Source organism: Gekko japonicus, unplaced genomic scaffold (assembly GCF_001447785.1).
Source record: "Gekko japonicus isolate JY-2015 unplaced genomic scaffold, Gekko_japonicus_V1.1 scaffold2365, whole genome shotgun sequence".
In the NCBI taxonomy this organism is placed as follows: Eukaryota; Metazoa; Chordata; class Lepidosauria; order Squamata; family Gekkonidae; genus Gekko; species Gekko japonicus.
The window spans coordinates 137,692-163,769 of NW_015165892.1; the positions used below are offsets into that span (position 1 = coordinate 137,692).

Below are 26,078 nucleotides of genomic sequence, written 5' to 3' on the forward strand. Positions count from 1 at the left end.
TTCCCGCTGGAGCTGCTTCCTTCTTACTAAGCCAGGACAGGAGTTACTCTCTGGTGGAGAGCCACTTATGCTTTGATCATTTCCCAAAAAATTAGTAGAACACCCATATTAAAAAGTTCAGCCTATTTTTTCCCCCGAGACTGAGATCCGATCTTACAAATTAAACCTCCTGCAGAATGTGAAGAGACGGACTCCGGCCATCCCTTTGAAGCTGATGGGGCACAGCTAGGAGATCTCTGTGTTTCTATTGGGGGAAAGGGAGGGAAAGGAATTTGGCATCCAAACTCGGCACAGATTCGATTCGATTCACAGCTCACCCCATGGTAAAATAATAACTCCGACAAAAGGTAAACTAATTCTTCTCCTTTGGCTTCCTGCACTAACAGCCTATCAGAATTCCTAGCGTGCGGCATAAATGTAGATGCAAACCCCTCACCCCCCCCACACACACATCTTTTCACGGAAACATTAACAATTCTCCAAAGTAAAAAACCAACAACACAGAGAGACGCGGGCGCAAAACGACAATCTGGCAGATGCATGTTGAAAAAACATTTTACCTTCCCGCTGAGCATTTTCCACGATTCTTTTGTAAATCTGCAGCCCTCCAAGGATGCGGTGGGCAGTGGAGCCTTCTTGCCCACAGAAAACTCACAGGTAACTGTTGCACTTCCAACATGGATCTTCCCCCCCCCCCAAAAAAAAAGCACACACCACCTCTCTTCACCTGATGAAGTATTGCAGCCGCACATAAAAGCCTTGCCTGAGCGTTGGGAAAGCTTGCTATTCTGAGTGCTTTTCCCTGGTGGTGCGTGATAAATCCAGCAGCATTTTAAAGCCATCCATCAACATTCGTCTGCCATTGAAAATGTGCACTTATCCAACAGCTGGGCCGGCCTCAACTCTTAATCTACCAAGAGCACCCCGTTTCCCAGGAAGCCCAAGCAATTCTTTGATACTGCAGATCTAATTAGGATACCTCAATCAATTAAATGCTTCCAGTGTGTTTTCGCCAGTGGAAACAGCACTTGACGAAGAGGTCCTCCTTCCCGCCAGCCGGGGCGGGCTTCCCTGCAACAGCTGCTGCGGAGCGGAAAGATGCATTTTTAATGGAAAAATGAACGCATGGTCATCCGTGAGGCTCTCTGACTTTGCCGGTCATTGATTTGATCATTAACCAGGTCTGTCCAAACACCCGTAGAGAGGTACACCAAGTAAGAGACTAAGTCCCTGACTAGGCATCTATTTTTGTGAAACCTCTTTTGGTATTGCTGACAGGTCACTTGACAGATGTCCAGAGCCAACACAGCAAAGTGTTGGAGTAGTAGCTGGGAGAACCAAGTTTGAATCCCCATACTGCCACGGAAGCTTGTTGGGCGACCTCTCTTTCGGCATAACTTTCCTCACAGGGTTGTTGTGGGGATAACGTGGGGCTTTCCCACATGCTCATTTTCCTTGCTGATGGGTTCCTAATGCTTCGGAGGAGGTGTGTGTTCCCCCCTGTTCTGCACACGTTTTGCTCCCTCTAGTGGTCGATTCAATATCACATCAGTTTATGTCCGGTATATCTCCCTGCAGATTTAAACTGCAGGTTTTTATGCTGGACATACGGTGATGTGATATCAAATCAACCACTAGAGGGAGCACAGAAATACGCACAGAACAGAAACCCCCCCCCCCCCCCCCCCCCAAAGCAACAGGAATACACAAGTGAAGAAAACAAGAGAGCAGAAAAGCCCACGGAGGCAGGAAGAACAGTCTTGTAACCCACTTTGGTCCTCACGGGGGGGAGCGGACAATAAATATATAAATAAATAAATAGCCACATGATTTCCTTACCTTCTACATAAGAAAATGCAAACCTGAAAGGTAACTAACCAGGGACTTCTCAAAAGGACACACCCTGAACCAGTCTTCCCTCTAAGCTGAGTTAGTGTGAGCTAGCTCACCGTTTTTTAGCCTCTGGCTCACACATTTTTGTCTTAGCTCAGGAAGGATAACTCCAGAGCAAACTAATTTATTCAGTAGCCAAATCGCTCGCTCACAACTTTAATGCCAGTAGCTCACAAAGTGGAATTTTTGCCCACAAGACTCCACAGCTTAGAAGGAGCACTGCCCCGAACCTAAATTAAATGCAGACAGTCCACCAAACCACAGGTTCTGCAAACCAGTTTTAGCACCCAAACCAGTTTGAACATTCAAGCCATGGTTCAGAGCTGCTTCAGTGCTTTCACTTGTCAGCACTTCAGAGCCATTTCTGTCAGAGCTCTCTCAGCCCCACCTACCTCACAGGGTGTCTGTTGTGGGGAGGGGAAGGAAAAGGAGTTTGTAAGCCGCTCTGAGACACCTTCGGGTTGTGAAGGGCGGGGTATAAATCTTCTTCTTTTACCACACAGGGTGTCTGGTTTACTTTGTCTCCCCTCAAGGAGTTTGTAAGCCGCTCTGAGACACCTTCGGGTTGTGAAGGGTGGGGTATAAATCCAATCTCCTCTTCTTCTTCATTTCATAACTTACTTTGTCTCCCCTGGTGCAGCGGCTCCCCCCCCCCCGGAAGGCTCTCTGCTGCACCATGATTCAGGCAAACAGCCGTTTGCAACCTTGCCTCATAACATGTCTTCCAATACTGGCTTGATAGCTAATTGCAAACTTTGGTTTGTCCATTCAGATGTCAGGCCACACCCTTAGTTAAGTTTCATTAAATCCTTTGATTTAGGAGGTGAAATCTGAACTGAGAGATGTCTGGCATGCAAGATTTCCCAAAGAAATAGAATGTTCCAGCTGGCTTTTTTTAAAAAACAGACATGCTGAGCACAGAGGAGGGGTAAAGGATCTCGGCAAAGGTCACCTCTGAAGTCTGTGTCCCACCCCCGGGGGTGGATTAAGGCTCACTGGTGCCCTCAGCACTGACCAGTATAACCAGGGGCGGGGGATCCAACCGCAGAAAATTACATAAAGGAATATATCAGCACTGTTTGACGGCTTCTGGATTATCACTGGGAAGAAAGTTTTAAAATGGATTAGACAACAATGGGCGTTTACGATCACTAAACAGAACCACCATGTTCAGAGGCAGCCTATCTCCGAGTACCATATACTATGAAATATTAACTGGCAGGTAGCTTTGCTTGTGAGGTACACAGGAACAGACTTCGATAGAGCAAAGCAGTTCTGTTCTCGGCCCTTCCTTATACTTCCAGATGTGCATCATTTGGCTCCGGGAAAAAACCAGTGCTGCTGTTCACACACAACAGGGGATGAGGTTCAGCCTGTGAAAATGGGACTCTAAGAAGCTGCCAACAGAATCCAGCTCCTCAAAGCGCAGAACAGCTGGAAGCTGTATAAGGAGAAGATGAACTAAAGCTAGCACTGGCTCCCTCTAGTGGTGGGAGAAGGAATATACAAGTTGGGAGACTAGGAAGGCAAGCAAGATCCGAGAGAAGTGAAAACACACAAAAAATATTTTTCTTCATGTCTATCCTCACCTTTCTCCCCGATGGGGAGCAACAGCAACAAAAAGATGCAACAGAATTGTATAAAAATGGCTTTGGGGATGTGTGAGGAACCCTTTGTGAGTTCAAACTCAATATTGTACACAATGCTCCCTCTAAGCCGTGGAGTCTTGTGAGCAAAAATCCTACTTTGTGAGCTACTGGCATTAAAGTTGTGAGCGAGCGATTCGGCTGCTGCATAAATTAGTTTGCTCTGGAGCCCTCCTTCCTGAGCCAAGACAAAAATCTAAAAACGGGACTCTAAGAAGCTGCCAACCGAATCCAACTCCTCAAAGAGCAGAACTGCTGGAAGCTGTATAAGGAGAAAATGGACTAAAGCTAGCACTGGCTCCCTCTAGTGGTGGGAGAAGGAATATACAAGTTGGGAGACTAGGAAGGCAAGCAAGATCCGAGAGAAGTGAAAACACACAAAAAATATTTTTCTTCATGTCTATCCTCACCTTTCTCCCCGATGGGGAGCAACAGCAACAAAAAGATGCAACAGAATTGTATAAAAATGGCTTTGGGGATGTGTGAGGAACCCTTTGTGAGTTCAAACTCAATATTGTACACAATGCTCCCTCTAAGCAGTGGAGTCTTGTGAGCAAAAATCCTACTTTGTGAGCTACTGGCATTAAAGTTGTGAGCGAGCGATTCGGCTGCTGCATAAATTAGTTTGCTCTGGAGCCCTCCTTCCTGAGCCAAGACAAAAATCTGAGCTGGAGGCTAAAAAACTGTGAGCCGGCTCACACTAACTCAGCTTAGAGGGAACACTGACTGTAAAAATACATGAAAATGGGGGGGGGCACTGAATGTCTAGTAGCCTCCTCAGCTTCTCACAGAGCCATACCTTCTACATGCTCTAACAGTAGGGTTGCCAGCAGGTCTGAAGAAAAATGTCCTGTCCTTTTCAACAGAGGCTTAATGAGATGATATCGAAGGATCGTTTCAGAGGGTACCTCTGCTGGTCTGCAGTGGAGCAGCGAGATTCGAATCCAGGAGCGCCTTAGAGACCGACAAGTTTTTCAGGGTCTACGCGCTCTCGGGAGTCAAAGCTCCCTTCGTTAACCTCCCTGCCACAAAAAGCTTCAACTGGTCATTTCCTCACTTGGAAAATCAAGGGACAGGACATTTTTCTCCAGACCTGCTGGTGACCCTAAGTGGGAGCGAGTCACCTCTGGAATGAACTAAACCCGTTTCTTGAGTTTTCTGCTTCATCTCATGCTTTCAAATGCGTGCACATGCAGATCTTCCTGCTTGCCTGAATATTATGCACGGTTCTAGAAGGTTTCCCCCCTGCTTAAAAAACAGTGTCAAGCTAGTGGCAGCGGCTAGCACACACATCCTAGCTGCTGACTGGGAACTTATGTTTCATCAGAGCAAGGCGGAGCTGGCAGGGATTGGCACCCGAACACATACTGAGCCAGTGCCCCCCCCTCTTGCTGAGCATGCAAAAGAATCCGCACTGCCAACCTCCTGCAGCAGCAGAGAACTCGCAGGACCAGAAATGCGAGTCTAGCAGCTAGAGGCTCAGACCAGGACTGGGCTGACTCAGGTTCAAATCCCTGCAGTCATGAAGCTCTCTGGGTGCCCCGAGACCCGGCCCTCGTTCTCTTGCCTTAACCTGCCTCACAGGGTTGTTGTGAGGATAAACAGGTGGGCGTGAGAACCATCGCGCTGCCCTGAGCTTCTTCTAGGAGACGCAAAGGACAGAGTCCCTCGCTCTCTCTTGGTGCCCCCTGCCGAATTTTGAGAGCAATGAGCTTTGTAGAAAGAGACTGGCGGCTTTCTGTTCTGCAAGCAACTGTGCCGATCGAGCCAGGCCTCGGCCACCCCGGATGCCAGGATGGCTTACGAGAGATGCTCAGCTTCCCAAAAATCTCACAAAAAGCACTTGGGGCTTGGCAGGGCAATGTGTTCCAGAGGGGCAGTCGGTCGCTCTATGCTGGAGTAAAACCTGGTGGGTCTTGCAGGCACCGCTACGGGAGGAGGGAATTCCAAAACGGCAGAGCAGTCAGATGACCGCATGCATCAGCACCTGGACCGTCCCAGAAATAAGACACAAACTCACACGCAAATGAAGCACGCTCTTTCTTAGAAACCCACCAGAAATCAGAAATCGGACACAGCAAAAGCTACGTGCGCCGCGCACTATAATGGCGCTGGACAGTGTGGTCAAGTTGCAGATGACTTATGCCGACCCCGTTAGGTTTTCGAGGCAGAGAGACGTTCAGAGGTGGGCTGCCATTGCCTGCCTCTGCGTCGCAACCCTGGGCTTCCCGTCCAAATACCAACCAGAGCCGACCCTGCTTAGCTTTCAGGATCTGATGAGATCGGGCCAGCCTGGCCCGTGGAGGTCAGGGTGTGCCCTAGAATGACTGTGTTTAAAATTCAGTGGAAAAACAAGAGTGGAATCTGCAATCTCTATGGCCGGAACAAATGTTCTGGATCTACTCAATTCACGGGGAGGGACGCTCGCATCCTGCTCTCTGCGTATCTGGTTTGGCACATGTGCAGTGCACCTTACAGACAGAAACCGTGCTTTCTGAGACTTCGCCGGCCATGGCCTTTCCAAACTAAGGCTCTGGCCACACGGGCCGTTTGGCCCGACACAGGCACCCCTCCCCTCCGGATCAAACGGGCGCAGTCAGACACACACATCTGGCAGGGGTTCCCCAGGCATACTTATCGCGTCACGGGACGACTTGGAGCCGGGTTAAAAAGCCACCACATCACAAATGGTGTTTTTGGTTCCCCGCGCGGTCATCGCGCATGGCTGGATGTCTGAACGCGGGGCAGCACGCGCAGAACGGATCTGGCAGTCTGCACCTGCAGATCTGTTCTGCCGCTAGGGAGGTGTCTTTTAAAAAAAAACAAAAACCCCTGCCTATATGCGCATGTGCATGCATGTGCATGCATGTGCACGCATGTGCAAGAACACGCACATGTGCTCCTATGTGCACATGAATTTTGGAATTTTGGCAGCGTGCTCCGTGGCTGAGGCGCTGCAATAATGTGGATGCTTTACCACGGGTTGTCGCCGTAGGTAACCCGCGGCAGGGTGTGCTGTGTGGTTGATATGCCCCACAACACTTTAAACCGGTTCGATCAGAGGTGGCACCATATCGCGCCAAGCCGCCAGTGTGGACACCGCCTACGTTTACATCCATTAAGAGCTAGAAACATGGTTTTTAAGAAATGGAAAGACTGGGTGCTTCATTTGCAACCGAGAGCTTCTTCCATGCTCGCGCAGTGTGATCCATCACCCATACCGACCAGAACCCTTCTAGGATTATGCCAAGCAAAAACCCCTCTTGATTCTTATGTTTTTCTTCCCCTTTCTGGGGAAGGCTGACTGTCCGGCTGCCTGTAATACCTTCGTAACATAAAGGGGAGCCCAAAATCCTCTCTCCCGTTTGCTCAGAGGTCGGTCTTGATGGACAGGTCTCTCTCTCTCCCCCTCCAAGATGCCGAAGGACGCTTGGAAGAGAAACATTGTCCGTAAACAAACAAACGTACGTACTTCCCACCATTTATTGTAAAACCAACTGGAAAAGGCACAACGGTAGATGGAGGGCGGCATCCCCCAGTGAAGAGGGAGCCTCAGTTCTCTGACCCGCTGGTGTTGCCCCTCTCTTCCTGGACCTCCCTTAAGCCACTCTCGTCGATGTTTTCCAGGGAGGAAGCGTGCTGGAGGGTCAGTTCGGACAGCGCCATAGTCGGAAGCTGGCTTTGCTCCGGGTGCAACCAAGGTTTCAAGTGTGCGCTATGCTCCCGCTTCCAGGTGGGATACTTCAAGCACGCCTTGTGCATCTTCTTCAACATCTGGCCGTAAAGAGAGAGGAGGTTAAAATATATATATATATGCTGAGCTTGGACTGATCTGCATCGCAAAGACCACGGCGACCAAAGAACGTTCCTTTGGAAACGTTTCCCTCTGGCCCTTGGATGGGGAGGCTTTTGAACCCAAGCTACACGGTGGCGGGGCTGTCGCTTAGGAAACAGAAGGCGCGTTTTTGCGTGCAGGAGGGTCCAGTGTTGAACTCCCAGTGCCTCCAGGGGGAGGATCTCCAGGCGGAAGAGCTGTACAGGAGACCCCGGAGACCTGCTACTAGCCAGAGACAATGTTAGCCTGCGCGTACCGGAGGTCTGATTCGGCATAAGGCTGTCTCATGGGATCTGGTGGGAAGCCATTTAGCCCGATCCCTGTCCAAAAGTCAGGGCTAACCAGCCTCTAACGGATTTGAGATGAACACAAGGAAGTACCTGTCCGTTCAACGTGCAATTCAATCGTAAAAGTCACTGCTGGTGGACATAGTGGCGGCCACGGGCACAGATGGCTTCAGAAGGGGATGAGATAGACTCATGGAAGGGAGGGCCCGTTGATGGTCGGAAGCAATCAACCCCGGGGACCCAGGGTTAGAGGGCAACATCAGAGGGAGCCCTTGGCCGCTGTGCCTGGTTTCCGGGTTCTCCAGGGCAACCGGTTGGCATAGCTGGCCATTGGTCTAACCCTACAGGGCTCTTTTTATATCGTCATGTGATTTAAGATGGTGAGGCCGCCAGCCGGATCCACACTACGAATTCAAGCCACTCTAGTCTGTAAACTCATCCATAAGGGCAGGGAGCCCCACAACACCACACCTCGGCATGGCTTTGCCTCTAGTCTACTGAGCAGACGCCCTCTGGCTCCAGCCTCCGTATGCCAGTTCTTCCTGCGGCCAGTGATGCGCAGCTATGCCAGAAGTTTCGCTTATGAGCGACACAACAAAATATCGCAGGGCGTCATGCAGTGCAAAGTTGGCAAGGGGCAGAAGATCTTGAGAACCAAAACGTCCGTTTTAAAAAAACACCCCAGGTTTCTAGCCCTTAAGGCTGCAATAGGATTTCAGTGTCCTTTGGGACTCTTAGCAAAAGCAGAATAAGTTGGGGGGGACGCGGAGTTGTGCATGCAAATTTGTTTATTTATTTATCCATTTAATTTGTATCTCGCCCTCCCTGCCAAGGCAGGCTCAGGGAGGCTTACATAAAACATTAAAACACAAAATCAAATAAAACCACAACAATACACTTTTAAAACACAGCGTAAAGTGCTACTGCTGTTCGTGGGTGACGGCGGACGTTAGCAGTGTCTAGCCGTGACATGTTAATGGCGATGGTAATTTGGGTCTGGCATTGACATGTTGATGACAGTGTTAGTTCAGGGCCAGGGTTTATTAGGGCAGCTCCCTACTTGAAGGCCCTGTGGAACTGCAAAATGTCCTGCAGGGCCCTGATGTCCTCTGGGAGCTCATTCCAACAGTGAGGGGCCACCACTGAAAAGGCCCTGGCCCTCGTCACAGCCAGCCTGGCTTCTCTAGGTCCTGGGAGGGCAAGACAATTTCGGGACCCTGATCTTAGTGCTCTCTGGGGAACATGTGGGGAAAGGCAGTCCCTTAGATAGATAGGCCCCTGACCATATAAGGCTTTAAAGGTAAGAACCAGCGCCTTGAACCAAATTCGGTTTAACTTGCAGAATCTTATTTGACACGGAATCTGGAGTATTTTAGTAACCAAAGCTCCAACTCAGGCTTTGGTTCTGAAGCTAAACATGGATACTATAATGTGGGGGAACCCTGCCCTGGGCCAGAGAAAAATGCTCCCCCCCCCCGACAATCCATTCCCGCTGCATCCAATATGGCACCAGATGACCCGGTGCGACCTTAAAAAAGATTCACCCAGAGAGCAGGCTCACCTTTGGCGCCAGGTACTGCGAGGATTTATTCACAACCCACTTGGGCAGCGACCCTGGGTGAGACGGGAGACAAGAGGAAGAGCTTCACTGACCTGCATTTAAAAATCACAACGTCTCTCTAAAAGCTTCTATGTTCGTAATGGTATCAAACTTACTAAAACTTCAATAAACTTTATTCTATTAAAAAAATCACAACGCCCTCCCAGGCAGGGTGATGTTAGAGACCTGAACGCCCTTTGGGGGCTCCTGCCTTGTGATTTTATCCACTCGACTGTCTCGCGTAACCTTCTGGGCTACTCTTCGGCCACCACGGGGGGGGGGTGGATTTGATTCTCATAAAAAGACGAGGGCAAATTCCTTATTCTTTGACCCATGTTTAGGGACCACTCCGATAGTTTACCGGCTGCTGTGGGACACGACATCCCCAGCGCTGTGCACCCAAGTTGAACACCATTTGGTGAGATGGAGCAAAGCTACATTTGATGCTTGAACTGCCTCACTGGAACTCCAGATAGATTCAGGTGAGTAGCCGTGATGGCCTGAAGCGATAGAACAATGTTTGTGTCCAGTGGCACCAAATCCTGGTAGGGCAGAATTTTTAAAAAGAGATTCAGCATGAAGACCGGCCTCCGTTCTGGTCAAGGGAAAGGCCTGAGGGAGGTCAAAGAGTTGAAATTCCCCTTCGGCAGCACTGCCCTGCAGGCTCACCAGTGGAGACATGGAACTCTTGTGATTCCGAGCAGACAGGCAAGAAATTCAGCGAAAAGGAAAGAATCCGCCAGCTTCTAAAATTCAGTTAAAAACACACACACACACACATTCAAGCACAGCATATTCCCAAGATGCTTTCTTTTCTACTGAATTTCTAGCGTGTCTGCTCGAAATTACTAAAGTCCCGTGTTCTCACTGGTGAGCCTGCAGTACAGTGCTGTCGACGGGGAAATTAAACATTGCAAGCTTGTAATTAAGTGTGCTATGAGCAAACGTTGAAGAAAGAAACAACATGCATGAAATCTGCTACTTTGGCTGTTCGAAGCAGCCACAAAACAGCTGGATACAGGTCAGGGGTGTGGTGTGGAGAAGAAAGGTTACTTCCCTCCTCCCCACTGGCCACTTAGCTGATTAAAAATCACTTCCTTTCAGCTGCTTTAAATCCTGGCGGGGCAAAAGATTTAAACAGAGATTCAGCATGAAGACCAGTGGTCCATTCTGGTCAAGGGAAAGGCCTGAGGGAGGTCAAAGAGTTGAAATTCCCCTTCGGCAGCACTGCCCTGCAGGCTCACCAGTGGAAACATGGAACTCTTGTAATTCCGAGCAGACAGGCAAGAAATTCAGCGAAAAGGAAAGAATCCGCCAGCTTCTAAAATTCAGTTAAAAAAAACCACACGCACATTCAAACACAGCATATTCCCAAGGTGCTTTCTTTTCTACTGAATTTCTAGTGTGTCTGCTCGAAATTACTAAAGTTCCGTGTTCTCACTGGTGAGCCTGCAGTGCAGTGCAGTGCTGTCGAAGGGGAAATTAAACATTGCAAGCTTGCTCTTAAGTGTGCTATGAGCGAACACTGAAGAAAGAAACAACATGCATGAAATCTGACAAAGAGAGCTCTGATGGTCTACAAGCTGAGATGGACTGGCACCTTTACATTGCCGGGGAAATCCCTGGTGGGCCCCTGCCCCAGAGACCCCGTAGCAAGAGGACTCCCGGCAAGGTCTGCTCAGATTGGACCTAGGCGGGGAGCCTTGGCCCCCCCAATGGGATCCCAACAGGCTCATGCTCGGGGCAAAAGATTTAAACAGAGATTCAGCATGAAGACCAGTGGTCCATTCTGGTCAAGGGAAAGGCCTGAGGGAGGTCAAAGAGTTGAAATTCCCCTTCGGCAGCACTGCCCTGCAGGCTCACCAGTGGAAACATGGAACTCTTGTAATTCCGAGCAGACAGGCAAGAAATTCAGCGAAAAGGAAAGAATCCGCCAGCTTCTAAAATTCAGTTAAAAAAAACCACACGCACATTCAAACACAGCATATTCCCAAGGTGCTTTCTTTTCTACTGAATTTCTAGTGTGTCTGCTCGAAATTACTAAAGTTCCGTGTTCTCACTGGTGAGCCTGCAGTGCAGTGCAGTGCTGTCGAAGGGGAAATTAAACATTGCAAGCTTGCTCTTAAGTGTGCTATGAGCGAACACTGAAGAAAGAAACAACATGCATGAAATCTGACAAAGAGAGCTCTGATGGTCTACAAGCTGAGATGGACTGGCACCTTCAAATTGCCGGGGAAATCCCTGGTGGGCCCCTGCCCCAGAGACCCCGTAGCAAGAGGACTCCCGGCAAGGTCTGCTCAGATTGGACCTAGGCGGGGAGCCTTGGCCCCCCCAATGGGATCCCAACAGGCTCATGCTACGGGGAGGTTTGTAAGAACTCCAACCATGACAGCCATTGAGGACAGGCACATTTACAGTTGCCAAGACTCCTGGAGTAAAAGGTCTTTTTAACGGTGGCTCAGTGGTTAAGACGCTGAACTGCAGGCTGGAAGGTCTGTAAAACCACACGCACATTCAAACACAGCATATTCCCAAGGTGCTTTCTTTTCTACTGAATTTCTAGTGTGTCTGCTCGAAATTACTAAAGTTCCGTGTTCTCACTGGTGAGCCTGCAGTGCAGTGCAGTGCTGTCGAAGGGGAAATTAAACATTGCAAGCTTGCTCTTAAGTGTGCTATGAGCGAACACTGAAGAAAGAAACAACATGCATGAAATCTGACAAAGAGAGCTCTGATGGTCTACAAGCTGAGATGGACTGGCACCTTCAAATTGCCGGGGAAATCCCTGGTGGGCTCCTGCCCCAGAGACCCCATAGCAAGGGGACTCCCGGCAAGGTCTGCTCGGATTGGACCTGGGCGGGGAGCCTTGGCTCCCCCAATGGGATCCCAACAGGCTCATGCTGGCAACGAGCGGTTGAAGCTTTGCGCGGCTGGTAAGCCTGGTAGATCACATCCCATTAAATCTCTATTAATGGAACAGGACTCACTCTCTCTCAAGGCAGATGGCAATCCTGGGACTAATATCGTGTAAGAACTCCAACCACGACAGCAATTGAGGACAGGAACATTTAGAGTTGCCAACACTCCTGGAGTAAAAGGTCCTGTCTTTTTAACAGAGGCCTAACGGTGGCTCAGTGGTTAAGACACTGAACAGCAGGCTGGAAGGTCTGTAGTTTGGCAGTTCGAGACCCGAGTGCCGCGTGATGGAGTGAGCTCCTGTCTCCGGCTCTAGCTCCAGCCAACATAGCAGTTCGAAAGCAAGAAATTGCAAGTAGATAAATAGGTACCACTTCGGTGGGAAGGTAACAGCGTTCCGTGCGCCTCGGCGTCTAGTCATGCCGGCCACATGACCACGGAAAAATCTTCAGACAGCGCTGACTCTTCGGCTTGGAAACGGAGATGAGCACCGCCCCGTAGAGTCGGATTCGACTGGCTTTCAAGCACGGGAAACCTTTACCTTTACTGTTTGGCAACGAGCAGTTGAAGCTTTGCACGGATGGTAAGCCTGGTAGATCACATCCCATTAAATCTCAATTAATGGAACAGGACTCTCTCTCTCTCTCTCAAGGCAGATGGCAATCCTGGGACTAATATCTAGGGAAGCATCTTGTCTTGCTAGGAAGGGAGCACTGGTCCTGTCTACACTGTCCTTCTTCAAGAAGGTCCTTTTCACACCCTGACCTGGATAGTCCAGGTAAGCCCGATCTCGTCAGATCTTGGAAGCTAGGCGGGGCTGACTCTGGCAAGTACTTGGAAGGGTGGCCTCTCCGAAAAATGTACCAGGCCCCCAGTACGGGTCGCCAGAAGTCAAACATGACTTCCAGGCAAGCACACAAAACACACACACAAATATTTCTTACAAAGGGGGTCCTTTTCACGATTCAAAGAAGCCCACAGGGCCCACCTGACTTACCTTTCGGGTCCACCTGGGCCAGGTAAGTCAAACTGCAGCTGCTGTTCCCAGTCGGTTGCACCAAGTACCCAGCCCAGAGCGAAACGGCCCGCACCAGGTCCTTGCAGGGAGGGTATTTCTGCAGAGGGGAGGAGGCGAGACAACCAACCGTCAGATTCCATTCTGGTCTGGAGGCAGCACGTGGCAGACAGCTCACCAGGCCACTGAGAGACGGCTACTTGGACATGGATCCAGTGGCGAGCCTCCAACTCCAGCTTCCATGGGGGCCACACAAATAGCCGTGGCGGCTGACCCCACCCATCCGGGAGGGTGGTTGTGTTTTGCCACGGGTTGCTTTCCCCACGGAAAGTCTGGGGATGGTTAAATCCTCTCCATATTCCCCAGCCGCCCACCCACTCAGTCCACCTCCCGCTGCCTCTCTCATCCACCCACCGGGTGCTTGACAGAGAAGTTGACGATCACGTAAGACTTATCCAGGACGTACCAGGACCTCAGCGTCACCACGTCTCTGTTCTTCAGGGGCTTTGGGCACTTCCCTAGCCGAGAAGGAAAGGAAGATGACTCAGCATCGTGCCAAGGAGATCGGGGTTAACATAAATGGACCGCATTTTGGTGCCAACGGTTTCGGCGACTTCGGTGACCAAGCCTGAGACACCTGTGGTTCTGGAGGGGACGGTTTTTGATGCCCGGTGTTGTAGAAGTTTCTTTTCCACCTGCATCCGTATGACTTCTCATTATCCCCAAAGCCCGACAGCCCCCAAGGAGCAGGAAGCCAATCAGGGCAATCCTAATACATGTTTCGTCAGGAATAAGCCCTACTTAATTCAGTGTCAGATAGCTGCCATGGAGGTCTATGTGTATCAATTCACCCCCCTTCTGTCTGCCCGGCAACTGCGCATGCCTCCTGTGTGTCCTGTGTGTATCCTTGTGTCATGCATTCCATTCTATGAACGCTAGCGTACGCTTATCTGCAAGGTTAACAGGTGTGAAGAAGGAGCCGCTTAGCTTAGACTATGATGAGCTGAACCGTGTGATGCTGCAGTTGTTTATCTTCATAGAAACGTTGCTTCTCAGGCTTTTGAGCGCGAAACCAAAAGTCTGCCCGCTCGGCGGGAACCAAGGTTATTGGTTATTGTCTTTTTGAATGTCTTTCATTATCCCTTCCCCGACCCAGCCCAGGTATTCTGGACAGTGGCTTTGTTCCTGCTCTATCGTGGCTTTAATAAAATACTACTTTGCTTAAACGTGTATTGGACTTATAGCTGTGGGGAAGCGGACATTCAGTAGGATTCCCCCCCCCCACGCAAGTAAGCACGCGTGCATTGTGGCTCCACAGACGTTGACCTCCTTTTGTTCTGCTTTCAAAGCAATAGTTGGTTACAGGTTTTAAAAAATGAATTATGACCCCTTTCTGAAAACCCAAGGACCGCACACCCCCACATCTACAAGTTAACTGGTCGGGTAACCATTTCATTTATTTATGTGAAATATTTCTATGCTGGTTTTCTTGCCACGTCCTGGGTGATTTAGCAAAATAAGCATGAAGTCAAACATACAATCACAATCCAATCCGCAAAACACCCATGGAAGACGGCAGACCAGTTTCAACAACAGTTCGAGACAACCAGAAAAGTCACATGAAAGGAAAGCCAGAAGGGAGCATTCTCAATCGCATTCTAGTTAAAACAGAAATATCTTGCATCCTTTGTGGGAGCTGACAGAGGAGGTGTGCTTTCGACATTTGTTCTGGAAGACTATTCCAGAAACCCCTTTTAAAAAAACACCTCTGGTTCTAGTCGCCATCATCCTGGCTTGAAAGAAGGAAGGCGGCTTAGCCTGGCCCTTGTTGGGCTCACGTGGCAACGGACAGCTCCGGACTGGGAAATACCGGGAGATTTTGGGGGCGGAGCCTGAGGACGGTGGGTTCTGGGGAGGGGAGGGGCTTCAGTGGAGTATAATGCTATGCCGGGGTGGCCGAACTTGCTTAACTTAAGAGCCACATAGAATAGACGTCAGATGTTTGAGAGCCACAAGAAGACATGAACAAATGTTACATATTTTTACTGGGAAATATGCAAATTTGCTTTTTATTAACATGAGACGGCCAAAAATAATATCAAAAACGGTAAAAGCAGATTACTGATGATGATATTTATTTGTCCAATGGTATTTGTTTGCTAATGATATTTTGCTTCCCCAGCCGCCCTGCCGGGAGCCACAGAATAGGTGTGAAAGAGCCACAGTTTGGCCACCCTTGTGCTATACAGTTCACCAGCAAAGTGGCCCTTTCCTCCAGGTTAGCTGATCTCTGTCTCCCGGAGGTTGGTTGTAGTCCCAGGAGATCTCCAGCGGAAGGCTGGCAACCCGAGTCCCGACCCCTCTGGCTCCCAGGTCACCCAGGGCTTTAAAGGCGAAACCCGGTCCTTGACAGCCTGGTGGGAACCGGCGGACCTGACCCAAGACCAGCTGCCTGTGACCCCGCTGGTTTTCAGTTCAACCAGTGATGGAGACAAGCAAGGAGCTTTCCATCATGCTGCAAACCTTGCATGCGTTTTCAAGTCTACCCATTCAGCCTTGGGGGCTAGAACCTTTTTTCGCTTCTTCAAATTACAGCACGGATCTGCAGCACGCAGGAATGACATGCCAAACACTGCGTGAGGACTCCCCGAAGCCTGAATAATCAGCCGCAAGGTTGAGAGACACAAAACATGGAAATGGAGTGGACGCTCATCCAGCCAACTGTTGGTGTGCACGCAAGAGGGGAGGGTTGATTTTTGTTGATTTCCCCCCTTGGGAGCAACATTTCAAGGGGGAGCGTTTGAGGGGGCAGTGACAGGGAGGCGGGCAGCAGGGTTGTGCCCACTGGTGGTCATGCTTCAACCAGGAGAGACTTCCAGTGGCCTCCAGGCCATTATACTTTAGATGCCCTCACTCGACAATAATACAGAAACTGTTCAGGGCTTCCAAGCATTCAATCTCTCTCTCACACACACACACACAAAGAAGAGAAGAAGAGATTGGATTTATACCCCGCCCTTCACTATCCAAAGGTGTCTCAAAGCGGCTTACAAACTCCTTTCCCTTCCCCTCCCCACAACAGACACCCTGTGAGGTAGGCGGGGCTGAGAGAGCTCTTGACAGAAACTGCTCTTTTTCAAGAACAGCTCTTATCAGAACTACGGCTTGCCCAAGGTCATCCAGCCAGGTGCAAGTGGAGGCGTGGGGAATCAAACCCGGTTCTCCCAGATTAGAGTCCGCACACTTAACCACTACACCAAAGTAATCCTGCTATCACTGCTGTCTTTCACTTTTTATTCTCCGTCCCATGTCCCCCATTTTATCCACATACCAACCCTGTAATGTTGGTTAAGTGACCAGCCCAGGGGAACTCAGTGGTCTCCATCGCCACATGGGGATTTGAATCCAGGTCTCATCAGCTCGGTAAAGACAGTCATCCTCCTAACAGGGAGGGTGGGAAGTGTGCATGCATGCGTTTATCTGCACACACCTTGCTTTTCTCCCCAGCTGGATTCAAAGTGGCTTAAAGCATGGTTGTCCCCTTCTTCATTTTCCCACAACAGCAGCCCTGTGGGGCAGGCCAGGCTGAGAGATTGTGATGAGCCCAAAGTCACCCAGCAAGCTTCCATGGGAGACGTGGGGCTTTGGATCCCGGTCTCCCAGGACCCTAGTCCAGCACTATGTCCACTGCACCATGCCAGCTCTCTGGAGGTGTGTGTGTGGGGGGGAGATGAAGCTGATAGACAGCAGTTGCCTAAGGCTAGCAAGTTCCTAGCCTAGCAAGACCCAACCCAGGGACTTCTCGATCTGTAGCTCGACCTCTTCGTCTAGCTCTGGGGCTGCCCCCCACTTACATGAATAGTAGCCCACGTCGGCATTGTCGGAGATGCGGGCGATGTCGTGTGTTTCGATGACGTTGGGGTCCCACTTCCTGCGGTAGTCTGCATCGTGCAGAACATCGTATACCGTCGCAGCCGTCACACCCGGCATTTCAACGCGGCACTGTGGAGGGAAGAAGAACGCGGGCATGGGCAAGAAGACCCCGCCCACCAGCAGCATCCTGACCCAAGCGCCCTTGTACAGAGCGGCTGAATTGGGCTTAAGAGCCAGAAGGAACTCCTGAAAGGTGGGGAGAAAGCGTGAGTTCTACCTGCTGAACCACTCAAAGAGGACCAGATTCTCTCTCTTCTCTGTGTCTGGAACATTTTGCCACAAAACAGAAGAAGTAGAAGTAGTAGAAGAGGAGGAAGAAAAGGAAGAGGAATAAGATTTTATACCCTGCCCTTCGCTACCCACAGGAGTCCCAGAGCAGCTTACAAACACCCTCTCTTCCTCTCCCCACAACAGACACCTTGTGAGGTAGTTGGGGCTGAGAGAGCTCTGAGAGAGCTGTGACTGACTCTGTGTCACACCAGCAGCTGCATGTGGAGGAGTGGGGAATCAAACCCGAGTCTTCCAGATTAGAGCCCGCCGCTCTTAACCACCACACCACAGCTGGCTCCCAAGGGAGCAGCTCCCCTCGCCAGCCTGCCAATGCAAAAGCTGGAGGCTCAAAGGGTCCCCACTAGAAGAAGAACAAAGACCCCAATCCACAGTATAAAAGAAGACGGGGGAAGAGGGCAGTGACCGAGTCTAAGGTTGTCAACCTCCAGGTGGCACCGGGAGATCTCCCGCTTTTACAACTGATCTCCAGGCTACAAAGATCAGGTCCCCCTGGAGAAAACAGATGCCTCAGAAGGTGGGCTCTATGGCATTATACCCTGCGGAGGTCCCTCCCCCAAGCTCCTCCCCCAAATCTTCAGGTTTTTCCCATCACAGAGCTGACAGCCCTGAGTTCTAGTGGGATTTTGTGTCTGCTTGCTCCCATATTTGTCCATATACGGGTAGGGTGCAGAACGTACAAATGGCAGCCAGAAAATTATGCACTCGGGCCACAGCAAAACTGGTGTCCAGGAGATGCAAGCAAAATACTTGTCTCTGTCTCTCCCCTCTCCTCGCAGTGCTGCCTGGCATCTGGGAGGTGCAAGCAAAAGCTGCTACCCTCTATGCCCTCTCTGCGCTTGTCGCTGGGCAGACTAACCAAGTACTCCTTCTCTCAAGGGAAGGGAATCCTCATTGACCTAAACAGCAAAGCACTAGAGAAAGGAATTTCGCAGGCACACTGGAGTCTCTGCTTATACAGAATCAGGAAAGCTCTCCCAAGCCAGTGATGCTTCCTTGACATCCTTAAATCATTCCCTCTGTGGCGGCGGGTACAGCCACACTCTCCGGCTTTTCATAAGCTATTTTCAGACATGGTGGCTTTGCTCCGCTTTGGAGACGAAACTGAAATGAGTGGGTTGGGGGTTTTTTTGGAGCATCCATGCAAAGTCATTTCCCTTTGTTGCAATCTTTTCCAGTCCTGGTTTGGTGTGATCCTTTCGAGAATACGGCACTCGAAGCAGGCTTGCGTGCTGTGCGGAAGAGGGGGTGTGCACTTCTGCAGACCTCAACCACACCGGTGCCATCTTCCTTAGCTCAGTCCCCGCCACATCCTCCTTTTTAAAAAGAAGCTGCAATCGACACACTGCCGTAATGTTAGAAGGATCTTTCTACTAGTGTCTGAATTCCTAGCTTTCGTTTCAAAGAAGGGTCTCTAGCTCAGTAGTTTCCAACTTTTTTGAGTATGAGGGCCCATTTTCAACATCAAAAACTTTTGCAGACCTCCCCCCCTGGTGACAGTAGCAGTACTATTAGCATCCACGGATTAAGAAAATACACGACAGAAAGTTCAAAATGACAATGCGTAGTGTGCATATCAATTTGCGGACCCTTTGCAATAACTCCCCAGCCCCCAAGTTGGAAACCGCTGCTCTAGCTCTTTGCATTGCAGATACATGCCTTTCCTCTGATACCTCTGCAAGGAAAGGGAGCAGAAACTTACATTTTAAAATGAAAGCTGGGAATTCAAAGGATCTAGCAAGTAGACTGTTATAATGCTATAACAATATGCCAGTGGCTGATTTTTTAAAAGTCTGGTGGCACAGGTGTGTGAAGCAGCAGAGGTGTTTGGGCTTAGACAAGAAAGATTTTGGGAAAACAACCCATAAGGATGCTGTGATGCCACTGCGGTGGCAATGAAGCCACACGGAGAATCATCACCGCGCGGGAAACAGATTAATATAGAGACATTCTGAATTACATTCAAAACAGTCCCATTTGCACGGATTTAAAAGCTAAGTAATTTTGGGAGGGGGGGTTGCTTAAAGTCAGTCTGGAAAAAAAATAAGCTTGGATCCTGCACTGTCTTTATGTGCCCAGTAGGCATTTTGGCTTGTTGAAGAGGACAGCTTTCACCAATTTCCTCTCTCACTACAGCCCCCTACTTTGACCCACATGATGTTTCAGGTAGAGGGGTCCCCTGACCCATAACAGCACAATTACAGGGGGCAGAGACAGCAGGAACGGGGAGGCAGGGAAATCAGATTTAGGTAGCATAGTTCTGCTTGTGCTGCACAGGATCCAAACCATAGGTAGAATTACTCGTCCTGGAAGCTAGTGGGTTGCATCCGGAATAACTCTATATAGGATCGCACAGTGTCGCTCAAGGTGGGTAGCTGTGTTAGTCTGTCTGTAGCAGTAGAAAAGAGCAAGAGTCCAGTGGCGCCTTCAAGACTAACACAATTGGTGGCAGGGGAGGAGAGGAGCTTTTGTTCTGAAGAAGTGAGCAGTCACTCACCAAAGCTCTGACATAAAGATTCACAAAACTGAGAAACCTGTAGGAGAATACTTCGGCCTTCCAGGGCATTCAATCGGGAACCTCAAAGTAGGGGCTTTATCGCAAAGGAATTTCAGAACCAGACTAGAGCAAAAGATCGCTGAGTTACAAGTGATTACAACACTCAGGACAATGGAACACCCAGGGCTTAACAGAGGTATCGGTTTCTTATCTCACTAAACATGCTAACGTCATTCAGTCCTCGCACCTGTTTGTAAACTCTTTTATTATGCTGTAGGCTAATTTGCTGCTCATCAGCAGTCCTACCAGTTGCCTTCATTCAATCTTAGCTATATTTAGTACTCAGTTACTTATGCATCTTGACTCTAATTAGTCCTTCCTGCCAACACCCTCCCCGCCCTCTACCTATATGCAATAGTCGGTGACTTCAATTTCAGTGTATCTGAAGAAGAATTAAACTTTGTTGGTCTTAAAGGCGCCACTGGATTCAAACAAACCAACGTTTTGTAGAAACATAATCTATCTTCTAGTGTAGACGTTTCTCTCTCAGCTGTGTTGACGGGACTCCACTGTGTTCAATCCCCCCCCACCACCCTTCTGTCCAAAAGTATAAAATGAGGAGTGCTCTGTAATGTTCATCCTCCATCCCAGAATGAGTCGGGAAGGCTCGGGTGCCTAGTAAATCATTGATCAGGTTTGCCAGCTTCCTGGTTGGCTAGGCCAAAGATGACTCAGACCAGTGCCGAACCTGGAAGAAACTTTCCTGTGTTCTCCTCCGGCTGGACGAGCATTAGAAACTCGAACCCCATGTCAAGGAAGTTCCCGCAGCGGTGAAGCCAAACGGGAACTGGAAAGGACTGGACCAGGACGTCCTGTATGCGGACACCTTGTGCTCCACCCGTTTCCTTGGCAAAATCTGCCCAGAGGGTTCCAGTCACCTTTTTCTACACCCTCTTGTACACAAGAAGACCAGCCCATTAAGCCAGGAGTGAGAGGAGCACAGATGCACTCAGAGATACTGCAGCAGAAAGGATTTCTGGGTCAGCCTTCCCATACGCAATGCACCTTGAGCGAAAAGGTGTTGAACCTCGCGAGCGGCAAGGAAGCTGCCGAAAAGCGAGTGCAGTCCGCACTCAGGTTTGGGGGGCGGGAGGGCAGGACCTTGGAGCAAACGCTTCAGCTCTCTGTCATCTGTCCTTCTCAGGAGAACAGCAGGAAAGACGGACGGTACGGCTTCCTTACATGGGGGAAAGGCCAATCTCACAGGGGTTGCTAGAAAGACCATCTACACTCCCTGGAGACTTCAGCGGATTGTTGATTTCTTCACTTCATCGATCCCCTGCCTTTCTCCCCCAATGGGGACCCAGAGCGGCCTGCATTGCTCTCTTCGCCTCTATTGTAGCCTCACAACAACCCTGTGAGCAGTGTTCCCTCTAAGCTGAGTTAGTGTGAGCTAGAGCTCACCGTTTCTTAGCCTCCGGCTCACACATTTTTGTCTTCGCTCAGGAAGGACGGCTCCAGAGCAAACTGATTTACGCAGTAGCTAAATCTCTCGCTCACAACTTTAAGGCCAGTCGCTCACAGAGTAGAATTTTTGCTCACAAGACTCCGCAGCTTAGAGGGAACACTGCCTGTGAGGTAGGTTAGCCTGAGACTGGCCGAAGGTCGCCCCACAAGCTTTCAGCGCCCACCGGGGATCTGAGACAGGGTCTCCCAGATCCTAGCCTGACACTGTAACCACCATGCCACAGTGGGTGCACCCCAAGACAAGTAGCTGGCATCACCCTGTCACATGGAACTCACTGCCACAGGAGGTGGTGGCGGCTACAAGCGTGGACGGCTTCAAAAGGGAATTAGATAGGCATATGGAGCAGAGGTCCATCAGTGGCTATTAGCCACAAGGTATAGATAGGGGCTCTGGGGCAAGTGATGCTCTGTCTTCTTGGTGGCTGGGGGGTCAACAGTGGGAGGGCTTCTAATGTCCTGGCCCCACTGGTGGACCTCCTGATGGCACTGGTATTTCTGGCCACTGTGTGATACAGAGTGTTGGGCTGGATGGGCCTTTGGCCTGATCCAACATTGGCGTCTCTTATGTTCTTATGTTCACCCTCCCCAATTAAGTTGTCCCTGCTGCAATATGCAAAGGACTCCGTGGAGGGCGGGGGTTCCGGAGCAAAAGACCCCACCTGACAACAGCATCCTGGCACCGCCGGTTCTAAAACTGCCCTTTGCTGTCAAGCAAACCTCATGGAGACACTACGCCAGCTTGTTTTTTAAATTGCTCCTCTCGAACAACATGCATACATTTGGGTTGCATGTTTTACCCAGCCCAGACTCGGGGTGGCCTAGGCTAGCCAGATCTTGTCAGATCACGGGAGCTAAGCAGGGTCAGCCCTGGGAGACCACCAAAGAAGTCCAGGGTCACCAGAGGGAGCGGGAGGCAACGGGCAAACCACCTCTGAATGTCTCTTGCCTTGAAAACCCTGCAGTCACCATGAGCCGGCTGCCACTCGATGGCACCTTCGTACACCCCCACCGTGTTTGTACCTGTCCCTTCAGTTCTGTCTTGGAGGCCCTGTTCTGCCTCCCAATTTGTGGAAGAGAGTCAGGGAACAGACAGGAGCAGAGGCTTGGAAGTTGTGACACCCCAGCTCTGGAATGCCCTCTGTTCTGGAAACTCACCGAGAACGGGGTTTGTCGTCTTTCGGGCACTAGGCGAGGACTTTTTCCATTTCCCCATGCTTTGAGGAGGGATTGACTCCAGGGCACTTTCACACATGCTAAATGATGCAGTTTCAATCCACTTCAGCGATCATTTGCGAGTGGGTTTTGTCATTTGGCAAAGCAAAACCCAGTTGCAAAGTGCACTGGCAGTGCGTTAACTCTTGGGCGCTTTCAGACACACTAAATAATGAACTTTCAATCCACTTTCAATGCACTTTGCCACTGGATTTTGCTGTGTGAAACGGGAAACGTGTCCCTAGTGGCAGGGCCATCTTTGGCATTTAGTTCTGCTTTTTATTATCAGCAATTTACCTACTGGTGGCTCAGAGGTTAAGACACGGAGCTGCAGAGTGAGCTCCCGTCTCTGGCCCCAGCTCCTGCCAACCTAGCAGTTTGAAAGCAAGAAATTGCAAGTAGATAAATAGGCACCGCTTCGGTGGGAAGGTAACAGCGTTCCGTGCGCCTCGGCATTTAGTCATGCCGGCCACATGACCACGGAAACATTTTCGGACAGCGCTGGCTCGTTGGCTTGGAAACAGAGATGAACACCGCCCCCTAGAGTCGGATTTGACTAGCAAGGGAAACCTTTACCTTTAATATTTTGTGTCTGTTGGGATTTTATATTTTTACAGTTGTCTTTTACTCAGTTTCTATATCGACTAGTGTTTTAGTACTATAATTTTAAACAGGTTGGGCCCTTGCGATCCTGGAAACTCACTCGCCGACTGAGGGGCATGATGCAAGATGTCGCAAATAAACCAAACTTTGAAAACATGTCCATGTACCCAGGCCATAGGGGTTTTTTGGGTGCTGTGTGGGGTTCAGCCTTTGCCTTCCTCCACTGCTGCCCAAGGGAGGGTCACAGTCAGCACGTGGCACATCCTCTAAACCACATCAACCAAACAATCTTGTTCCGAGGGACAACCCCGAGCACAGATTACAGCCTTCACCCGAACGGAAATGGTGGAGGAAAAATGCACGCTGTAGTCACTGTAACTACCACGATGAATGTGGCAATTCCAGAGAGCAGACGTAATGAGATGTTAAGCACAGTCTCTTGCCCGAGACGCCTCCTCCCCTGTGCCAGAGCACAAGCCTGCGAGTTGTAATCAGTGTCCCCTCCAAGCTGAGTTAGTGTGAGCCAGCTCACAGTTTCTTAGCCTCCGGTGCACACATTTTTGTCTTCGCTCAGGAAGGAGGGCTCCAGAGCAAACTAATTTACGCAGCAGCCAAATTGCTTGCTCACAACTTTAAGGCCAGTCGCTCACAGAGTAGAATTTTTGCTCACAAGACTCCACAGCTTAGAGGGAACATTGGTTGTCATTTCGGTTGTAACTCCAGCTCCCACCTGGAGATTGGCAACTCTAGGACTACTCCTTCAGGGTGGCTATCTTAAGGCCCCCCCCAATCCAAATCGTTCCCTTCTTGTAGAAAGGTAGCCTCACAGGAAAAGGCAGGGCTGAGCTTTGTTACTCCGATTGGGGGGGGGGCTTCAGCCAAGGAAATCTGGGGTCCCCCCTTCCCGGAGGCGCACGTCAAACCAGCCCCGGCCCCGCTGCCCCCTCCCAAGTGGTAGAGTCCCGCCCCGGCTGCCCCACTCGACGACCGCACGAAAGGGTTCGGCAACGGCACCTTGACGCGATGCACGGCGCAGGTCCCCGGGGGCGGCAGCTGCCCCCAGACGGCGACGCCCTCCCGGCTGTAGCGGCACTGCCAGCCCTGCTCCGCCTCGCACTGCGCCCGGAAAGCCCGGAAGGCCGCCTCGTCCGGCAGCTGCACCGGCTCCATGGGGGGGAGAGAGAGGGAGGGAAGGAGACGCCGCCGCCGCCGCCGCCGAGCAGCCGGGCGCACCAGGTGGAGACAACCCAGGCCCGGACCGCCTCCGCCGCGCTGTGCGTCAGAGGGAGGGAGGGAGGGAGGGAGGGAGCGCCCTTGGCCGGCCAACGGAGCGGCAGGTGCGAGCCGGGCCCTCAGCTTGCCCCTCTTGCTTAGTTTCCAACAGGACTGGAAGCCAGGGGGTGCGCATGTCATGCCTGCATTTACATTCAATTAGTCTGGGAAGTTTCTGTGGTGAGGTTCTCACATTGTGATTATGTGCAACGCCCGGGCTTGATTACAAAATCCACTCCGTCATTATCACGGTGCTCCTTTTAGAAGAAGATGATGAAATTGGATTTATACCCAGCTTTTCACTACCTGGAGGAGTCTCAGAGCGGCTTACAATCTCCTTCCCTTCCTTTCCCCACCACAGACACCCTGGGAAGCAGGTGGGGCTGAGAGAGCTCTTTCGAGGACTGCTCCTGAGAGAACAGCTGAGAGAACTTGTAATTGACCCAAGGTCATACCACCAGCTGCATGTGAAGGAGTAGGGAATCAAACCTGGTTCTCCCAGATTAGAGTCTGTACAACCAAACAGAAGCAAGAAGCAGGTATCTTAAGTTGCTCCATAAGAGATACCTACAAAAGAATATCTCCATAAGAGATACCTTAAAAAAAATTGCACTTTAAAGTACAGTAGAATTGTTTTGGCCTGGCTGACAAGGTAACTACAGTTTCTGTTAAGGAGTGTTGAAACCTTTGCACTGATTTTGCATAGTGCTCACCTGGTGATTTATCACTGAACACATCGTGATGCTAAGCTACTGGGACTTCTGTCCTAGTGGGAGTGTATAGTTCACAATGGCTTATTTAAACGTTACGTGGGCAGGCACGAAGAGTTCACCCATGTGACGGTGCAACACCCAGCGTCTCACTGTAACTGAGCAGCTATGTGCGATTCCGCTATGTCTACAACACTAGCACCACGGCAAAAAGCCTCCCTGGCTATGGTACGCCGACATCCTCAACGTGCAAGCAAAAAGCAGCAATGCATCAAGTTTAAATAAGACACTGGAAGGGTGAAGTAGTTTGGTGTCGTGTTTAGGAGCGCGAACTCTAATGTGGTTTGGTGTAGTGGTTAGGAGTCTGGACTAATCAGGGAGAACCGGGTTTGATTCCCCACTCCTGCACATGCAGCTGCTGGGTGACCTTGGGTCAGTCACAAGTTCTCTCAGCTGTTCTCTCAGCAGCAGTTTCTGTCAAGAGCTCTCTCAGTCCCACCTGCCTCACAAGGGTGGCTGTTGTGGGGAGGGGGAGGGAAAGGAGTTTGTAAGCCGCTCTGAGACACTTCTGGGTAGTGAAAGGCGGGGTATAAATCCAATCTCTTCTTCTTCTTCTCTTCCCCTGGAGAGGAAACGGGTGCTTTGGACGGCGGGCTCTGTGGCGCAGTCAGGGTTCCCAGCCTCCAGGCGGGGCCTGGAGATCTCCCGCTTTTACCACCCACCTCCAGCCCGCAGGGATCAGCTTCCCTGGACAAAATGGCTGCTCCGAAGGGTGAACTCGATGGCAGCGTGCCACACTGAGGCTCCTCCCCCTCCCTAAACTCCCTAAAATCCACCACCCCCCACA

General features: G+C 50.5%; 1 protein-coding gene across 1 annotated transcript; it reads right to left on the reverse strand.

Moving 5' to 3' along the window:
* Positions 1–7,012: 7,012 nt before the first annotated feature.
* LOC107110546 (PCTP-like protein) lies at positions 7,013–24,455 on the reverse strand. Its single transcript, XM_015411343.1, has 6 exons — positions 24,264–24,455; positions 17,044–17,191; positions 13,604–13,707; positions 13,172–13,289; positions 9,223–9,275; positions 7,013–7,313 (listed from the first exon to the last, which is right to left on the reverse strand). The coding sequence occupies exons 1-6, from the start codon at positions 24,417–24,419 to the stop codon at positions 7,092–7,094; spliced, it is 801 nt and encodes a 266-aa protein (XP_015266829.1). The 5' UTR covers positions 24,420–24,455; the 3' UTR covers positions 7,013–7,091.
* Positions 24,456–26,078: the final 1,623 nt, after the last annotated feature.